This window comes from Misgurnus anguillicaudatus, chromosome 6, assembly GCF_027580225.2.
Source record: "Misgurnus anguillicaudatus chromosome 6, ASM2758022v2, whole genome shotgun sequence".
NCBI lineage: Eukaryota > Metazoa > Chordata > Actinopteri > Cypriniformes > Cobitidae > Misgurnus > Misgurnus anguillicaudatus.
This window is the reverse complement of record NC_073342.2, coordinates 6563790-6582503: the sequence shown is the minus strand read 5'-3', so window position 1 is coordinate 6582503 and position 18714 is coordinate 6563790. Positions and strand designations below refer to the sequence as shown.

Here is an 18714-nt window from a genome sequence, read left to right as displayed (position 1 = left end):
ACTAGCCTGGGAAAACCCAGACAACTTCTGGCAAATTTAGATTTGCTCTGCAAGTATTCTGGCAAAGAGGCCATTCATGCACATTTATAATGCCGAGAAATCGTGTAACCAATCAGAAATTTTGGGGGTGGGCTTTACACGATGACGACGGCGCAGCGACAGTGAAGCAGATTTTGTACATTACAAAGATGGATGCCGCCATGTAACATCACTTGTTCGAATCAGCTATCGTGTCTGTTTTAAGCGATTTAAACTTCTTTTTGTTAAAACCCAAGCAAAGAACAACACTCAAAGCTTTCATATCTAAAAAAGAAAGTTATCGCTGTCTTACCGACTGGATCTGATATAGCTCTGCATACGTCATCTCCTTCATCGCTGTGATTGGTTTTAGGTCTATCCAAATGGACAAAGAGGCATTTGAGAGACGTCCGTTGGTGACGCCCCTTTGGAAATAATTTGTCTATGAAGCTTTGCCAGACCATAATTCATTTACTACTGAGAATGGTCTGGTTTTAACCAGGCTATTATTACACAGCACAGTTATGACTTTAGTTGTATTAAGAAAATTTGGGTTTGGGAGGTAGACCTTACAAATGATGTGTTTATGAAAAAAATGTATTATCAAAAATTATCATTGTTTTTTCTTTTCTTTTTTTAGGGCACTGAGATCACCTCAGACTGCAATCATGTAAGTCTTCACACTTTAACTGCATTGCTAACTAGTTTAACACAAGAAACTATTTGTGATCTTGTCTATGAAATCCAGTCAAAAATCTCAATTGCACAGCAAAATCCCCAGTGTTAAATTAACACTGCTTGGTGTTCATATAATCCACACCAAGATTGGTGTTAAAAAAACACTAAATCAGTGTTAAAGTTAATAAGATAATGAAGTGATTGAGTCATTAATAGTGAACACCTGCTGGTCATTCCGTGTCAAATCAACTCAATTTTGGAATTGTTCCTGTCTTAAAATGTTTCTTTTGTTGACTCTTTTTCTGGAGAAAGTAATACTAAAATGAGGAAGAAAGCCAAATTATTAAATGCAATAGATGAAATCCCCATAGTTAAATGAACAATATCATCATCTCTGTTTGAAAACTAAAATTACAACTTGCTTGCAGAGTTACATGGATGATAGGTTTAACTTCTAAAGAACTGCTGAAAATCTGGTTAATAAAGTAAGTCACCATTGATCCGTCTAGTGTTTCGTTTAGTTGGGTAGTTGGGTCTTGAAGTTTGATGTTAGTTTTCTTCTGCTAACTGTGGCAGTTTATAAAACACATCTGTTAAAGCAGAGGAAGATGAGAGAAGTGAAGTCTATAACTTATACTATGTTAATTAGTATGAAAGTATATGTCTTGGGATTCAATGATATCATAAAAAAGTAATCACTAAATATAAGTGTTTAATTTATGTTATGCCAACTCTGTGAAGCTCCCATGAAATCCAACAGTGTTGTGAAAGTCCACAAACCCTGAAGAGTTAAATATTGTTTACCCAAATCTAATCTGTGATGTAAGTCAGACACACTGAGACATCAACAATCAGCCTATAAAACACAATCATGGTGACAATCAACAACAAAACGTCATGCCGCAATGCATGCTGGGTACCAGGATTGTAGAAAACTCATTCATAAATCCCATCATGCATTGCAACATGACAAAAATTTTGCAACTTTCTTACCATTAACTGTCACCATTGTTGAGATTTGTTTCAGAAATCATGAAGTCTCTCTTAAGCAAAAAACAACAACAACAATAATAACGCACTAAAGCATTACAGCAGTCTCATTCAATGCAATGTCATTTGCATAGAGCTTTTTCATATGCCTGTTTCTTCATAATTAATTTGTGATCAAATGTTTCAATGATTTGTAGAGTAGAATACAACAAAAATAAACTGAGAAGGTCTGGAAGGTTTTCCCTCTACATGAAGCAACGAGCAAGTGGTTTTACTAAAACACTGTTGCTATTGTTAAAAGAGGAGAGTTAGAACTGTGAAGATCAAGGGACAAATGCCTAACTAAAGGAATCACTAATCACAGTAATGGTGACTTCAAATGAACTCATAACAAACACAAACTTAAGATTTAATGTGATACATTTTGTGATAAATGTCTATTTGACTTGTGAGACATCACGTCAGAAAGAAGATTTGTCTACTAAATCACGCGTATGGATGCTGGAATAGTTGAGCACTTGTATTTTGTTCTGACAGCTGTTTAGAAGTTAAACTTATCCAATTAGAAAATAACTCAGCAAGTTGTCTTTTTATTCTCAAACAGAGATGCTGATAGAGAGGCAAACGTGAAAGCTTTTGGAGGCATACACCCAACAGTATTCATTTATTGCATTTAATAATTTGTCTTTCTTTGTTATTTTAGTATTTTCTCCAGAAAACGAGTCATCAAGGTAGAGATGTGGAGACAGGAACATTTCCAAAATGTAGTTGGTTTGGATGGCCAGCAGGTGTTTACCATTGAGTCTTAATCATCACTTCATTGTCTCGTTGACTTTGACACTGATTCAGAGTTATATTTTTAACACCAGTCTTTTTTAACACCGATCTTGGTGTGGATTGTATGAACACCGAATAGTGTTGATTTAACACTGGTAGAGTTGATTTAACACTGGTGATTTTCCTGTGTGGAGTCATTGATTTTAATCTTTGGCTTTATCTTACTCAATCAATATTAAAGATATCAGGTTATTTTTCACAGAATGATCTTTACATTTATGTTGGAATATTTTATGTAGAAAACAGTAAATCACACAAAAGTGACTATACTGTGATTAGAAATGTCAGATAATTGTGATCCAGTCATTGAAAACTAAAGAAATACTTGTGGGTTTTGATCCTAAGGCTGTGTAAAAAATTCTAGATTTTCAGATTTTAATCGATCTTAAATTAAAAAAAAACAATATTGATTCGGGAAATCCCAGAATTGATTCATTGGGGCAGTTTCCCGGACAGGGATTAGACTAGTCCTAGACTTAAAAAAAAAATGTAAGAGCTGTCCAAACTGAAAACAATGGCACTGACATATATATTTAAATACATCAGTGGCCTTTGTTTAGCCTCAAAATGCACCCAAGTACTGTTTTTTTGTAAGGCATGTTTGTTAAAACTAGTTGTTTTCCTTAATTAATCTAAGGTCTAGTCCTGGTTTAAGCTAATCCCTGTTCGGGAAACCACCCCTTTATGTTCGTGCTTTACTTCAGGCAAGGCTTGTAAGAAGTGCCCAATGGTCCTGGGCAAGCATGAACAATGCTCGTGGCAAACTGTCTTTTGCCCACACGGGCCAGTGCTACATTGTTATTTGCATGTGTTTCAGGTCATTTATTAGTTACTCACATGCTGTTTGTCAAAATTGTCATCAGCCGATGTGCAAACATTCACGTTTCCTTGGACTTGAATAGACATATTTACACAATTATTTGTAGGGGTGTGACGAGATCTCGTGCGACGAGATTAAATGTGTCTCGCAAGATTTCTTGTGGAGGTAAAATGCTAGCCGTTTCTCAAATAAAAGATTGCATCCTTCAGAGGTCGCATTTTTAAACGGCATTTACTTCATAAAGACTATATATTAACAATTATAAAGTTTACTAATTATTTAGTTAATCGCAAATTGTTGTAATATGCTCACGACTTGCGAATGTAATGCTCAGTTAATGATCTGAAATAAACCTTGATGACGTATGCAGCCTGCCTATGCGACCTCCGGAGGATGCAGCTGTCTGAACCTTTTACAGTGCATGCATTATATTTGTCTTTTACTGCGTTTGCTTTTTTGTTTGGGTTTCCAATAATGTTCGTTTGAGAACTCGTATGAAGTCTGAGAAGCGTTGTGTTTGTCTGTTGATCAGTGTCAGAAGTCTCAGCAGATTAAACCCTCACACAGAGTTTACATAATTTAATGTATGGATGTTCTTGCTCAAAAATGACACTGACTGTATCATTTTTAGTGTAAAGAAATGGACATCTGTTAAATATTAATATGGATTTAAACATTGTTTGGCTAAAAATAAGCGTTTCTCTCTGTCTAAAGTGAAAGTGAAGATAGCGTCCGCGAGACGAGTCCTCTATCGCCCCCTGCAGGCATTTGTTATAATACATACATAATGCTTTTTATTTACAGACCACAAATGTAATATTTGTTAATGTTGTTTAATGTAACTTGGTTTTAATACTTTAATACTTATTTGAACCAATTATTATTGCATCTTCGTTATTATGTAATTTTAAAGGCTACTGGTCACTTGGGTCTATATTTATTACCCAAAAATAGCAAATTACTTCATTATCATTTAGCAAAATAATTGTTAGGGCCAGTCCTTGATTAGTTAAAACATTTAAAAATAACATGATTTCAGTTTCTTTTATTTTATCATTGGGTTCACGAGAACGAGATGAGACAATATTTTTACAGTTTTTAAGAAACCCTCAATCTCGTGTCTCGTCTCGTGGATTAAGTGTCTCGTCACACCCCTAATTATTTGTGTAATGCCACTTGGGATTCACCGAATTTTCGGCAACCGAAATTATTCGGACGAAAATAGCAAAAAACAAGTGAAAAGGCCAAATACGGTTTACCGAACAATGAGGTCTTTGATGACGCGATCCTATAGTAACACGCGTGAATGCAGCAAACATCTTGGTAAAAGCATTTTAAAGTGTCTGAGAGAAACGTGAAAGCATACAGCACTACAAGTTTCATATATCATTTAAAATCAAGACATTTGAGAAACTCTTACGTGTTTTAAATATAAAACATATAGCGCCTTTCCAAGATATATATATATATTTATATTAGACATTTGAATCGATTACATGATTCCTTATTGAGTCCATTTGTAGATTCTGTCAAATAAAATGTTATAATTTCTAGTTGCTGTGGAACTACAAGCTGAATTTGACAAAAGATCCAAAGTTTGAGAATGTTGCCAGTGAGGTTTGCAAGAGTACCATCACTGGGGTGAGTATACATCTACACACATCTCTCATGTTTCATTTACTTGCTTTCTATTAAATCATTTCTATAACATTTTCTAAGACTTATATTTAGAAATAAGGAAACGGGTGTTTTAAAGTCTCTGTACACAAAGTCAAGCTACACCATTTTGATCATGATTATTTTTATTTAGATTAAGGAGTGTGCGGCAGAGGAGCGTGGGAAGGGTTACCTGGTGTCGTGTTTGGTGGATCACCGCAGTAATATCTCAGAGTACCAGTGTAACCAGTACATTACAAAGATGACCACCATCATCTTCAGCGATTATCGCCTCATCTGTGGCTTCATGAACAAGTGCGAAGATGACATCAACATACTGCACTGTGGGAGTGTCAACACCGGTGAAAAGGTAAACATGAGCACTCCGTGTATAAACTTACAGCAGCCAATCGGACTGTGCCGTTTTTGCGATGAATAGTATTTTGCTATGCAACCAGTAGCCATGTTGGCAGCTACTTTAAACAGTATGTAATGTTTATTGTGTCTTTGCTTCATAACTAGGGCATTTTTTGTATGTTGTACAGTACCACATCTTCCTAAAAAAATTTTTGCCCGGTTCTTTGTGTCCCAAGCATTATGCGACGGTATACATAAAGCGTTTCACGAACATTGCACGTATATTGCATTTTACACTTGCATAGCATTTCTGATCACAACTACATGAGCGCTTTAATAAACGGAAACCAAAACTTTAAAAATACTTTGGGGAAGCCCCACTTGTGAAAACTGCTTATGGTTTTTATTCTAGTGACAAAATTTACTTCACACACACTACACATAAAAAGTAGAGATGCACCACTATTTCATTTTCCACTGATAGGGGAGAGCAGGCACAACCTAACGCTTTTTGGTTTTGACTCAATCATTCAATAATATTTGAGTTTAATTTTTACACAAGCAACACGCACATCTCTGCTACAAATGAACATTTGAAGTTTGTTTCTAGTACTTACCATTCTTAGACAGTTACACCAAACGTGACCTAGGTGGGGTTAATTGTAACAGGCAGGGGGTTAGTTGTAACACTTGCTAAAAATTAAGTTTGCAGGCGAATATTTCTATACTATTTTGTCTATATACTTGAAGTGTATATTGTTTATAAAAAGTCTGCTCACGGTGGCTCTGTTGCGTACCCGTTTACTTCACAGGCATGCGTCAGTTCAGAAAAATAACAACAAACATGTAGACTTATTTCCATACGTTGGACCTTCAAGTTGCCATAGCAGCTCTGATAAATATGCAAGAGTCTTTCCAGCAGTTGTACGAAATATTCACAGCTAGTATTACTGATCAGAGTGTGCATTAATAACCTCCATTAAATTGTTGATGCGCCAATTCATCGGCGGCAAACCAGACGGCTTTGGACGAGACCTGGGAGAACAAGAAAGAAGGTTGTACGCAGGCGCACGGACTTGGTGTTGTTGTGTGTCAGTGCTTCACATTGCCACCTAGGCGCCGGGAGTGCATTTCCCCCTCAAAACTCTTGTATAAACGTGGAATAAAAAGTGATCCCACAACGCCACTTTTGCGTTTTTCTTTTCGGATCGTTTCCGTCTAAACGTAGCCTTAGAAACCGAAAAAAAACATATGATGAAAAAATGTACTTACATGCCACCAGAACGCTCGTTCATCAACAACTCTCTGGAAAAATTATATATTTCAAATAATTTGCGGGAGATCGTCTTTTGGGTCCGTATATACTGTAAAAAACATTTGTTTTTGTTTTTTCCATTTGTTTTTCCGTATATACGAAAAACAAAATGCTCAATCTTTTGCAACAATGTAAACAGTCCGTGTTACAGCTAACCCCGCGTGAGTTTTTGCCCCGCGCACCACTACCGATAGCCGTTATTCGTACTGATATTGGCCGATACCGATACTTTAATGATTATATTAACTAAATTCTGAAGACTACATTTTCTCATAGTTATTTATTAATTTATTAACTATTAATATTGAACCGTAAACTACTGATGTTTCTTTTAATTGTTTGTACAGTTTCTATCAAATTTTTATATTTCGAATCATTGCATTTTCCTGTTGTATTTTGATTGACAGAATATATCGGCCATGTCTATTGGATGTTGTTAAACAGTCGCTTGAGTGTTAAAAATAGTTTTTTTCGGCCGATACCGAATATTGGCCGATATATTGGTGCATCTCTTGTAAAAAGTAAAGTATACTTACTTGGGACTTTAATCTCTCTAACCCCTCCCCCACTAGGATCTCCATTCTCAAGGAGAGGTGATCTCGTGTCTGGAGAAAGGACTGGTTAGCGAAGCCGAGGATCAGCCGGGTCACCACGTTATCAAAGAAGAGTGCAAGAAGGCCATCATGCGTGTGGCCGAGCTTTCCTCCGACGACTTCCACCTAGACCGCCACCTCTACTTCGCCTGCCGGGAGGACCGTGAACGCTTTTGTGAAAATGTGACGTGGAACGCACTTGCGCATATACTTGAGTCCCTGACAATCTTATGTGCTAATGTTTGGCTTGTTTTATTTGTGTTTTAGACTCAGGCAGGAGAAGGCAAGGTCTATAAATGTCTCTTCAACCACAAGTTTGAGGAGGGCATGTCAGATAAAGTACGCATGTTTTTTTTCCTTTTTATCTTTAATTTATCTGATTGTGTATGACACACAGGAATAATTAAGGGCGTCTCATAGTTAATTTTTTGCACTTTCACAGTAAAAAATGACTTTATAATATCAAAAAATTCTTAAATCAAGATGTATTTTCTGAGCAAATTACCTAAGAAAATTTGTCTAGTTTTTAGACAAAACATATCAAATTTAAGTGAATTTGTGCTTAAAACAACTTAATAAATATAAATCTTGTCCCTCAGAATCAAAACAGTGGGCAATGACTTGCTGTAATAAGCACTACACTGCTAAAAATGCCTTTCTTACTTAGTATTTTTGGCTTGTTTTCAGTAGAAATATCTAAAAATTCTTAAATTAAGATGCTTTTTATTGATTAGCAAAATAAGAAAATAAGTCTATTTTTTTAGACCAATAATATTAAATTTAAGTGATTTTGTGCATAAAACAAGCAAAAAAATCTGCCAATGGGGTAAGCAAATTTTTTCTTCAAGAAAAATTAAATTTAGTGTTTAAGAAATATGTTTAAAAAAAATTTGCTTACCCCATTGGCAGATTTTTTTGCTTGTTTTATGCACAAATCACTTAAATTTGATATTTTTGGTCTAAAAACTAGACTTATTTTCTTGGGTCTTTTTGCCCATCAAGAAAAAGCATCTAAAGTTAAGAATTTTTAGATATTTTTACTGAAAACAAGACAAAAATAATTTTTTTTCTTAAAAATAATTTTTGCAGTGTAAGTTACAGAGTGGACTTGTTAGGCTATTATTTTCATTTTAGGTGTTGAATATTGCAATTTAAGTAGGGCTGTCACAATTATGAAATTTGGCTGACGGTTAATTGTCTTATAAATTGTGACGATTAATTGGCTGTTTTAGGGCTTTGACGTATAATTCTCATTAAAAAAAAAATTTGTTTGTTTATGAACACATATTTAAAAGTAATTATTAAATGAATATATCTTTCAAAAACTGAAAAAAAAAATCCCTAAATTTGAAATTGCTTCTTTGGTTTTACTTTGCAATTCATACTGCTGAAAGTTGCACTGCAGCTCCTCCTTGTGTTTTTTAGAGAGATATGCAATCATTGCGGTGATCTGAAATCATCGCGATAAGGTCAAACAATGGCAATGAGACGGTTATTTAATCATGTGACAGCCCTAAATTTAAGCATATTTGTGCTTGAATTAAGTGTTTATGAAAAAAGAAAGAAGTAAACATATTTCAAGAATTTTTTTCTTATTCAATTGACAGATTATTATTATTATTATTATTATTATTATTTTTTTTTTTTTTTTGCTTGTTTTAAGCACTAATTTACTTAGTTTATATTTTTTGTCTAAAATCTAGACTTATTTTCCTATGTCATTTTGCTCAAGAAAATACATCTTAATTTAAGAATTTTTTTACTGAAAACAAGACAAAAATACTAAGCAAGAAAGTTATTTTTTGCAGTGCACTGTTCCAGTTAAATTGAATCACCTTTTTATATAAATGTGTGTTGTTTTATTCGCAGTGTAAGGACGCCCTTTCCACTCGCCAGAAGCTAATAGCTCAGGACTATAAGGTCAGCTATTCACTGGCTAAAGCTTGCAAACCAGACTTGCGCAAATACCGTTGCAACATGGACTCGGCTATGCCGCGTGCCCGGGAGGCGAAACTTTCTTATCTCCTGCTGTGTCTGGAGACAGCCGTACACCGAGGTAAAGCTGCCGGTGTGAATGCTTTTAAACGAAACGGAATCTTTTACAGGAAAATTTGTAGTTAAAACACATTCACGCTTTGTTTTCCAGGTCAAACTGTGACCGGGGAATGTCAGGGAGAGATGTTAGACTACAGACGGATGTTGATGGAAGATTATTCCCTCAGTCCAGAGATTGTGCTGCATTGCAGAAGCGAGATCGAGAGCCAGTGCTCTGGCCTTCACCACAAGGGTCGAACGCTCCACTGTCTCATGAGAGTGTCCCGGGAAAAGGGCATATTTGAAAGCCACTGCCAGAAAGCTGTGAGTATTTACGTACACATGCTGGTTTCTTACTAATAGGGCTGCGGGATACATTTTACAGAGTTTTTGTCAACTACCACTCCTTAGGTCCATTTGTCTGTGTAATGAGTTCTGTTTTTTGTCACTAGTCAGCATTTTATTGGACATCAACCTTTTTTTGGCTATAGGTTCATTTTATATCTTGTAATAATTGCAGTGATTTTAATGCACTTTTATTTGATATTGTGGCAGTAGGCAGGTTCACCCCATCCTTGTGTCATTTCTTATAACTTGTTGTACTTATGACTCGTGTATAATGTGTTATTTTTAGCACTCCTTGCTAGACAGTTTCCTTTATTTCACCCGGATGAGCACATTTGGGAGCATTCAGTGTGTCTCGTAGCTCCTGTAATTAATGAACTGATGTCGAATTCATTTCATTCATGAATGCAAGAAGCTCCGTTTTCATTCATATTAAATAAAGCGGTGGTCATGATGAATGATGCTTATTATGGCTCTGACTTTCTGTATCCCATCAGCTCCAGACACTGATACAGGAAACAGACCCCGGGGCAGACTATCGTATCGACCGGGCTCTGAACGAGGCCTGCGAATCCGTCATACAGACCGCCTGCAAACACATCCGAAACGGAGACCCCATGTAAGTAACTTTTTTTTTTTATTGGTCGTTGCTGTCAACATTGGTTTTTAGAGATCATGCACCCCGCCTTTAAATGGTAGAGACTACATGTGTCCGAAATAATTGGTGTCCACTCACTTCCAAATGTGAGAGAGAGAAATTTGATACGTACAATCAGGGGTTACTTTGGCATTTGTTATGTATAGGGAGGGGGCTGTCGAGGTGTATGCAAAGCTTATGAAGCCATTGGCAGATTTTTTTTTGCTTGTTTTATTCACAAAATCACTTACATTTATTTTTTATTTTTTTTTTATAAACTAGACTTATTTTGCTCTTAAGATATTGCATCTTTATTTAAGATTTTTTTTAATATTTTTACTGAAAACAAGACAAAAATGAGTGTTTTTGTCTTGTTTTCAGTACAAATATCTAAAAATTCTTAAATCAAGATGCTTTTTCTTGATGAGCAAAATGACCTAAGAAAATAAGTTTCTTTTTTACACAAATAATATACAATTTAAGTTTAATTTTTACTTAAAACAAGCAAAAATATCTGCCAATGGGGTAAGAAAATCTAAAAATAAGTTTACGTTTTTCTTAACACTTAAAGAAAAAAATTCTCACCTCATTGGCAGATAATTTTGCTTGTTTTAAGCACAAATTCAGTTAAAGGCGCTCTAAGCGAATCTGTGTGACATCACGTTTTGTTGACGTTTGAACTGTTTCTAACAAACGGAGCGTAGCTAACTCCTCCCCCTCCCGTCCATGCTTTCATGGACGCACCCAACCCCCACCCCCAAATCCTTCTTGTCGTTTATTGGCTGGAACACTTTATGTTTCGTGGTGCTAGGTTTGGCCACTTTGTTGTTATTGCAGTTTGTGGAGACTGGGCTGTCTACAGAGATCGCGTCTTTTACAGGTTGATCAGCGGACAGGCAGCAAGCAGATAGTGAGGAGATCTTTGCTGTATGTAACAAAAAAAAATTTTATGGTCTAAAACGCGTGAATTCGCTTAGAGCACCTTTAAATTGTATAATTTTTTGTCTAAAAACGAAACTTTTCTTGGGTCATTTTGCTCATCAAAAAAATGCATCATGATTTAAGAATTTTTAGATATTTGTAATGAAAATGCGCAAATGATCTGTTTGTTTTTGAATCATGCTTGGTAATGTTACTGATGTCATACACCGGTCTACGTAGCTTGACACGACGTCAAACACGCATCTCCAGACCCAGTCTTTAAAACCACATGCGCTTGTAACGCTAACCAGACATCCAAATGTCACCATAACCACAATAAATAAATAAATCGTTTTTGTGATCGATCATCGATGCCACGTTCAAGTACTCGAGTGTAAGTGACACCATCATGCCAATAAAGTTCCTTTAAATTAAAATTGAAAGAGAGGGAGAAAGAGAGTTTAGGTATAGGCAAGCATTGACCTTCCTTTCATAAGAATGAATGAAAACAGGTTGTTATTTCCTAAACACTGCCCTCAATGGTCCTCATAATTTACCTTTATCTGATAATAATAGACCTTATTCGGCCCACCACCGTTTTGATTCAGACTGTGAGGATTAGTGCACTGATAGTGTATTGTTGTGTAGTGGGATATATTGGTTGTTAGCCATCAATATAGGGAACACATAAATTCCACAGGCAGAATCAGATTTTTTTTTTTTGTATGAGTATTTTCAGTTCCAATACTTCTTAGGATGAGTAAATATTGCCTTTAACAATGTTGGCGAGGTTTCTCATATTTGTAATGAGAACAATGCCGGCATTTGTGTTCACTCTGACCAAACCAGTTTTAGAATAAGCATATATTGCGTTGTGGGCTTTCAAAACCTGTTTGCATGTTTCAGTGAGATTCATTTCTGTAGATGAAAGACAAACATTGCATGTGGCGATTTCTTTTAAAAGTTCATCTGTCCTAGTTTAATGTGCAGGGAGATAAAAAATAAAATCTTGACAAATGTCAACTTCAGCACTCTGGTGCTGTCGAAACGGCTACAGTGGTTGCGGTTCCATTACTTAAAAGTGCAAATTGTAAACATCAATTTTGCGATATATCCCACAAGTTTTATGCTCACATGAGGTGGTTTTTCAGGATATTTGAAAAAGGAATATATTGCAAAACTGTATTGGAAACTGTTTTATGCACATTTACAGGTCACCTGACGTGTTATAATGCGATATCGACTACTATAACCTCACAGAAAGCCTAATGGTGCTTTTCTATTGCATAGTACCCCACTGTTTAGTTTAGTTTGGGTCGGGTCAGCTCACCTCACTTTTGGCGTGGTTAGCTTTTCCATCGAGTTTAGTATCACTTCGCAGTGGGAGGGATTATAGCCGTTCCGTTATATATTTGCGCTGCATACTGCTGTGACATCATACAAGTGAGTGCGTTGTTGTTCATTCCCATTTATTTATTTCTCAGTCCACCACAAAATTAAAATTGGCCACCACTAATAGATGTTTGCACATCGTGTTTATCACTACCTCTGTATCACATGACAGTTTCTGTACAAACACCTGCAGCGTTTGTCGACGGCGCTCTGCTGAGCCTCAATGAAGTTGCTTTAAGCATATATAATGCGGACGTGCATGTCGCGAATGTGCCGCCACAAACTGCAAGTATGGAAAAAAACTGTTGTGGTGTTTCTGGTTCTCAACCTCTGGATGTTTTTCATCGCTAAAAGGGAGTTTGGGAACTTATAGCAGAGCACAGATGACAACATGTTTGCTCGAGACAGCGCAAGCTAGCACTAAAGCTATTAGCGATGACGCTGATGACGATTCTCTCAGACTAATCGGTGATCTACAGTGTTTTTGCGTGTGATACCTGTAAATTGTAAACAAAATGAGATGTTTATTGTAGGATGAAAGTGAAAGTAATGCTGTGTTTGTGTGTGTTTATAGGATCCTGTCCTGTCTTATGGAGCATCTGTACACTGATAAAATGGTTGAAGCTTGTGAACAGAGATTACTTGAGCTGCAATACTTCATATCCAGAGACTGGAGGTGAGTGAAAATTACTGTTTAACCTTTAACAACCAAAGACCTTACCTAACATTCAGATAGACTGCTGGATTTAAGCGAGGTAATGTTGGATCAGATAATATCCCATAATTCTCTATACAGGCTGGACCCCATCCTGTATAAAAAGTGTCAGAATGATGCCGCCCGCATTTGTCACACTCACGGCTGGAACGAGACCAGCGAGTTCATGCCACCCGGGGCGGTTTTCTCCTGTCTGTACCGCCACGCTTACCGCACTGAGATGCAGGGACGACGGGTACGTGCGTTTACTGAAATATGCTGAACCGGTATAACAGTCTGTACAGTAAACTTTGAATTGTGATTAAGGAAATATTGGAAGAAATTTGTCATACAGTAGCTATATTGTGTTATCCGATCCAGTGAAAAATGTTTAAGGCCATAACTAACTGAAACAGTAGCTTATCTGAGACTTCCTGAATGTAACCGCAGGGTTCATCAGAAAGCTCTGACGTAAATGCCAAAGTAAGTTTGAATGTAAGTATTCCTCCGGTTTCTTAAGGGAGCGAATCTCACGAGACCTGTCAAGAACACTCTTGAGTCACTTTTTACCCTAAACCAAAAGGAGGAAACAGGATTGGCATAAAGGATGTTTATGTTTAGTATTTAATGACAATTAAGCATAACTAACAATTGCAAAACTACCTTTGACTTCTTGGTTATATGAAACCACTAAATACCATAATGTAAAAAATTCATTGTTCTTTTTGTCCCTACTGTATTTAAATAGTATTCTGTAAAGTAGTATTTGTTGTGTCTGGACAGGGTTGATTTGTTATACTGTATTAATGTAATGAGAATCTAATGCCAATCGTTATGAGTAACAAAATATGTGAATGGATTATGGCCATGGGAATTTGGAAACAAATGCAATGGAAAGACACAACTGTCGTTCAATTTAAGTTTCGCAAAGCTTTCGTACAAAAAACACATTGTGGAACAGACAGTAAATTTGGTAAAAATGTTAAGTAATAATAATAATTTAAAAATAGAGACCAAAACTCATAAGAGACTTCATATTTAAAATATTTTAAAAAGTTTTTTACCTTAAAATAACGTTTCCAAAAAAGTTTCAGTCGTTCATCCACTCGAAACAGGGTGAACGTCACTTTCACATTCGCTTTGTAGCCCTCTATCGGCCAAAACTGCACTAAAGAAGTTTCCAACCATCGGGTCGCGGTCCTGTAGTTCGAGTGAAAACTACAAAAACTGCTGCTAAACTCGCCTTTGTCAAAAATGAGATAATGATATTACCTGAATTTTAAAATATGTGTCCGTTGCTACATGTGAACCATGTGCATCGTGCTTCGTGTCGGGATGCGTGCCTGCTGCACACGTCGAGAGGCTTTATGATTAAAGAGACACTTACGTTCAATAAAAAATCTGGCAAGACACTAACTTAACACTAAACTCTGATTTTACATGACATTAAGCGAGTATTTGGCAAACGTGAGCGTCTTTTTTTTATCGTAAACCCTGTCGAAGCGTCTGCGGCAGACACGTATTTTGACAAGACAAGACACGTGATGCACATAGCTTCACTTGACATGCCGAACACATATTTTGACATGACCAGCCATGCATGATGGGCTACATGCATGCTGTGACCATAGTCTGTATATAAAGATGGACGTTGTGTCCGTGACGTCACCCATAGGTTTCTGAACATTGTTCTTGAATCTTAAAGTAGGCGGTGTCTGCCGTCGTCATCTTGGGCGCACGTCACTGCATCACTCGCGGATAACTGAAAATGGGTAAAAAGGTGGGACGTGGGTGAAGCTGAGGTGACTTGTTGCTGAAACCACACCCTCTTAGGTCGACTCTAGCAGAGCATAGTGACAGCAGTGGCTGTTCTACAGTCACTCGAGTGGCCACGCCCTTAATTGTGCAAAACTTTAAGGCTTTAATATCATTTAAACGGATGAGTTAAAACAATTCTTGGCTATTGATGAATATCAGTCATGTGACCTTTTACGTCATTCCAGTTGCCTGCTGCCATCTTGAGTACATAATAAGTATCAGTAGGCTACTGACAAGCATTGGCTTGCTACGACTTACGAATTTCTTATCTGCAGGGTTCCCACGGGTCCTTAAAATCCTTGAAAGTTTGGGAATCTGGAGGGGGAAAATCAAGGCCCTGGGAAGTTTTCTTAGAAGGGAACGTGACGCTGCGCCTCCCTTGCCATTTTTCCTGCGTCCCTGTAATGCTGTCTTTGGCAATATTTCAGATAGCGATATACTTCCTGGCTCCAGCATCACCCTGTCTTTGTCGTTAAACCTCACCATTGGTTGAATTTTATATACACAATCAGACGCACTTACCCCTGGAGGCGTCCGCAAAGTGTCACCGCAGTGACGCAGCGTGAGTTCCCTCGAAACGGAACTGTAACAATGTATCTTAAAAAATACACGATGTAACCTTGCTATCACTTAAAATGTGTCCTCACATTTAGTCCTTGAATTTGAGGGTATTGGACCTGGAACGTCCTTGAAAGGTCCTTGAATTTGAAGTTAACTAAGGTGTGGGAACCCTGTATCTTTTACTGTCTATAATTCTTACGGGAAATGGCTCCGAAAGACAACATTTTGCACCTCGACTGTCATGAAAAGAAACGCTACTTTAAAAAAAATATCTTGGTTAGGGTGTGATGCCTACTCGATCCTTGACTCGTTGTTCCAGCCGTTGTCTGCTGCTACCGAACTACTACTATTTTTACAACACTAAGGCGGCACAACACAACATCAAACTTTGCTCCAGGTGTCACCTGGATCTCCACACATGAACGCGAGCATTGAGAACATTGTTTGTGTACACAGAGTTTACTAAAAAGAAAGGTTTTGAACAACTGACTTTGGCTGTTATGGTGTCCGCTCGTCATCTCTGCCAGACGTAAAGAACCGATTTCCGAATCCGAATGAATGAATCTCATATGAGGCTACTTTTTGAACTAGAAGGTCAATATTGTTTTTCACTTGTGACAAAACAACGAATTATCCGTGCATTTATATGGTACTATTCTTTAGGAGCTATCCATCTTTACTCTCCTCCCTCCTTACGTCGCATTCGGAGATCGATACATCTAGACCGGCAAGATGGCGTCGAGCGGACACCAAAACAACTAAAGTCAGCCGCTCAAAACCTTCCCTTTAGTAAACTCTATGTACACAAACAATGTTCTCAATGCTCGAGTTCACGTGTAGAGACAGTTTACGTGGCGGATTTCTGCGCCTCGTTAACCAATCAGGACCTTGCTGTAGTAGTGACGTGCTTACAGGAAACAAGCGGAGTGGCGGAGTCTCAGAAGCTCCTCCCATGACTCGAATGACTACAATTTCACACGCGAATGAAGTGAGTGAACTCAAATGTTTAAGCGTCCAACTACGCTCGCATAGCGCATTTTTGCCGCCTCTACTGCGGCTGGTGGGAATACACCATTGCTGTTGTAAAAACAGCGTAGCTAGGCATAGCTTCTGGTTCTTTTGCGACCACTTTGGGTACTCAAAATGGCAGAAGACAAGTTTGAGATGTGAGTGATGTCAGCTGATATTCATGAATACAGACCAAAAACTATTTTTGTACCAGGCTGTTAACATATAATTTTTTACTGTAAGGTTGGCCTTTTACACATGGGGGTTTATGGGAATTGTCTGTCTTTTGGAGCCAGCCTCTAGTGGCCAGTCGATGAATTGCAGTTTAAGTCGCTTCCGTATTGGCTTCATCAGAGAGAGCGAAAGGTTGCCCCTTGGTTGTGAAGAGCTTCACATTGTGCGCCCTCAAAAAAAGTTGTCAATGGCCACCACTGACTATTAATAATAAAATGTATGAATTCATAATAATATACTATTAGCATTTTTCTTTGTTAAATATTTCTTTATTTGTATTTTGGAGTGATATTTGACCTAAACGTGTTCTTGACAGGCTTGGTGACGTTCACCCTTTATAGTAAACATGCCTTAAAGATGCATGTGTAAAGCAAATTAGCAAGTCAAATCAGTCTTTCTCTCTTTAAACGACTTACAATCACATAAATTCATGGTTTTGGGTTATAAATGGAGTGTTTAATATGATCAAATGATTTGGGTTTCGGGGAGTAATTGAAGAGGCTAATTTACATAATCTATATCAAAATTGATGACACGGGTTGCTGTTCGTTAGTTGCTTATTTGTTTGAATAGAGTTGTAGAAGTTTGTGAGTTTGTGTTTGACTGCATGGTTGTGGGTCTGTGTTCTTCATATGAGTGTTTATAAAGGTGTACTAACACTTTAGAATGAATATGTAGTTATCTCGGGACTGTAAAACGGAAGTTCAGAGGATCCTTCACCAGAGGGCGCTGGACGTGAAACTGGATCCCGAACTGCAGCAGCGATGCATGACGGACCTCGGAAAGTGGTGCAGTGAAAAGACGGAAGCCGGTCAGGTCAGTATGTGGTTGTAGCTCTGGAAACGCATTGCTTAAATGTTTGAACTTCATGCACGTCTTTGCAGACGTAAGACACGCATTGCTCAATGTTTGTGTGTTTGGCAGGAATTGGAGTGTTTGCAGGATCATTTAGATGATTTGGTCTCTGCCTGCCGGGATGTGGTCGGAAACCTCACAGAACTGGAATCGGAGGTATAAAAAAAGGATTTAGTTTTTTTACCTAATTTGAAAAGCCTCAAGGGGGTCGCACAACGTACGAGAAACGCTGCGCCGCATCTAGGACAACTCTGAGGTATCGTTCACCAGAAGTGCACATTAAATTACGCGAACTTAGTCAGATAGCATTTACTTCAAAATGCAAAATATACGTTAACAGCCAATGTTCATCGCTATCGATGTTAAACTGTGTGAGTGGGATAGTGTGCATACATTCATAGAAAATAATGCGTTCCGTTTTAGATTCATGGCGCGGCGCTGTGCTTCTCGTCCGGTGTGCGACCCCTTTCAGTGTTGAGCCAATGTCTTGGTTTGGTGGCTTGTGTGAGATAATCTTTACTGTTTGTGTGTCTGGTTTTTCAGGACATTCAGATTGAAGCTCTGTTGATTCGTGCCTGTGAGCCCGTCATTCAGTCCTACTGTCATGTAAGTCATGTGTTGGTTTTTAAAGCGTTTTATACTAACATTATAATATATCATAATATATTAACATTATAAACATCAATTAAAGGGACCGTTCACCCAAAAATAAAAATTCTGTCATCATTTTCTCACTCTCATGTTGTTACAAACCTGTATAGATTTCTTTGTTTTAATGAACATGAAGAAAGATACTTTGAGGAATGTAACCAAACCGATCAGAAGCCCCACTGGCTTCCATAGTAGGGAAAAAATGCTATGGGGGTCAATGGGGCTTGGATTTTTACTCTTGATAAGCCACGCGTTCACAGGCTCACTGTTTCTGTGTTTCTCTTATTCTCACTCTCTCTC

The 18714-nt window shown here is 37.6% G+C and overlaps 1 protein-coding gene across 3 annotated transcripts in view; it reads left to right on the top strand.

Moving 5' to 3' along the window:
• The window catches only part of glg1a (golgi glycoprotein 1a), a 45232-nt gene that overhangs the window by 11817 nt on the left and 14701 nt on the right, over window positions 1-18714 (top strand). Inside the window, exons 2-15 of one of the 3 annotated variants that reach the window (XM_055191850.2) lie at window positions 659-688; window positions 4898-4984; window positions 5154-5369; window positions 7244-7447; window positions 7532-7603; window positions 9134-9320; window positions 9411-9622; window positions 10141-10262; window positions 13168-13269; window positions 13390-13543; window positions 13738-13770; window positions 17587-17724; window positions 17833-17919; window positions 18307-18369. In XM_055191850.2, the coding sequence (XP_055047825.2) occupies window positions 659-688; window positions 4898-4984; window positions 5154-5369; window positions 7244-7447; window positions 7532-7603; window positions 9134-9320; window positions 9411-9622; window positions 10141-10262; window positions 13168-13269; window positions 13390-13543; window positions 13738-13770; window positions 17587-17724; window positions 17833-17919; window positions 18307-18369 (1707 nt within the window). Of the gene's footprint in view, window positions 1-658; window positions 689-4897; window positions 4985-5153; window positions 5370-7243; window positions 7448-7531; window positions 7604-9133; window positions 9321-9410; window positions 9623-10140; window positions 10263-13167; window positions 13270-13389; window positions 13544-13737; window positions 13783-17586; window positions 17725-17832; window positions 17920-18306; window positions 18370-18714 lie in introns of all 3 variants that reach the window. The other 2 variants (XM_055191849.2, XM_055191851.2) reach the window with 2 other exon arrangements.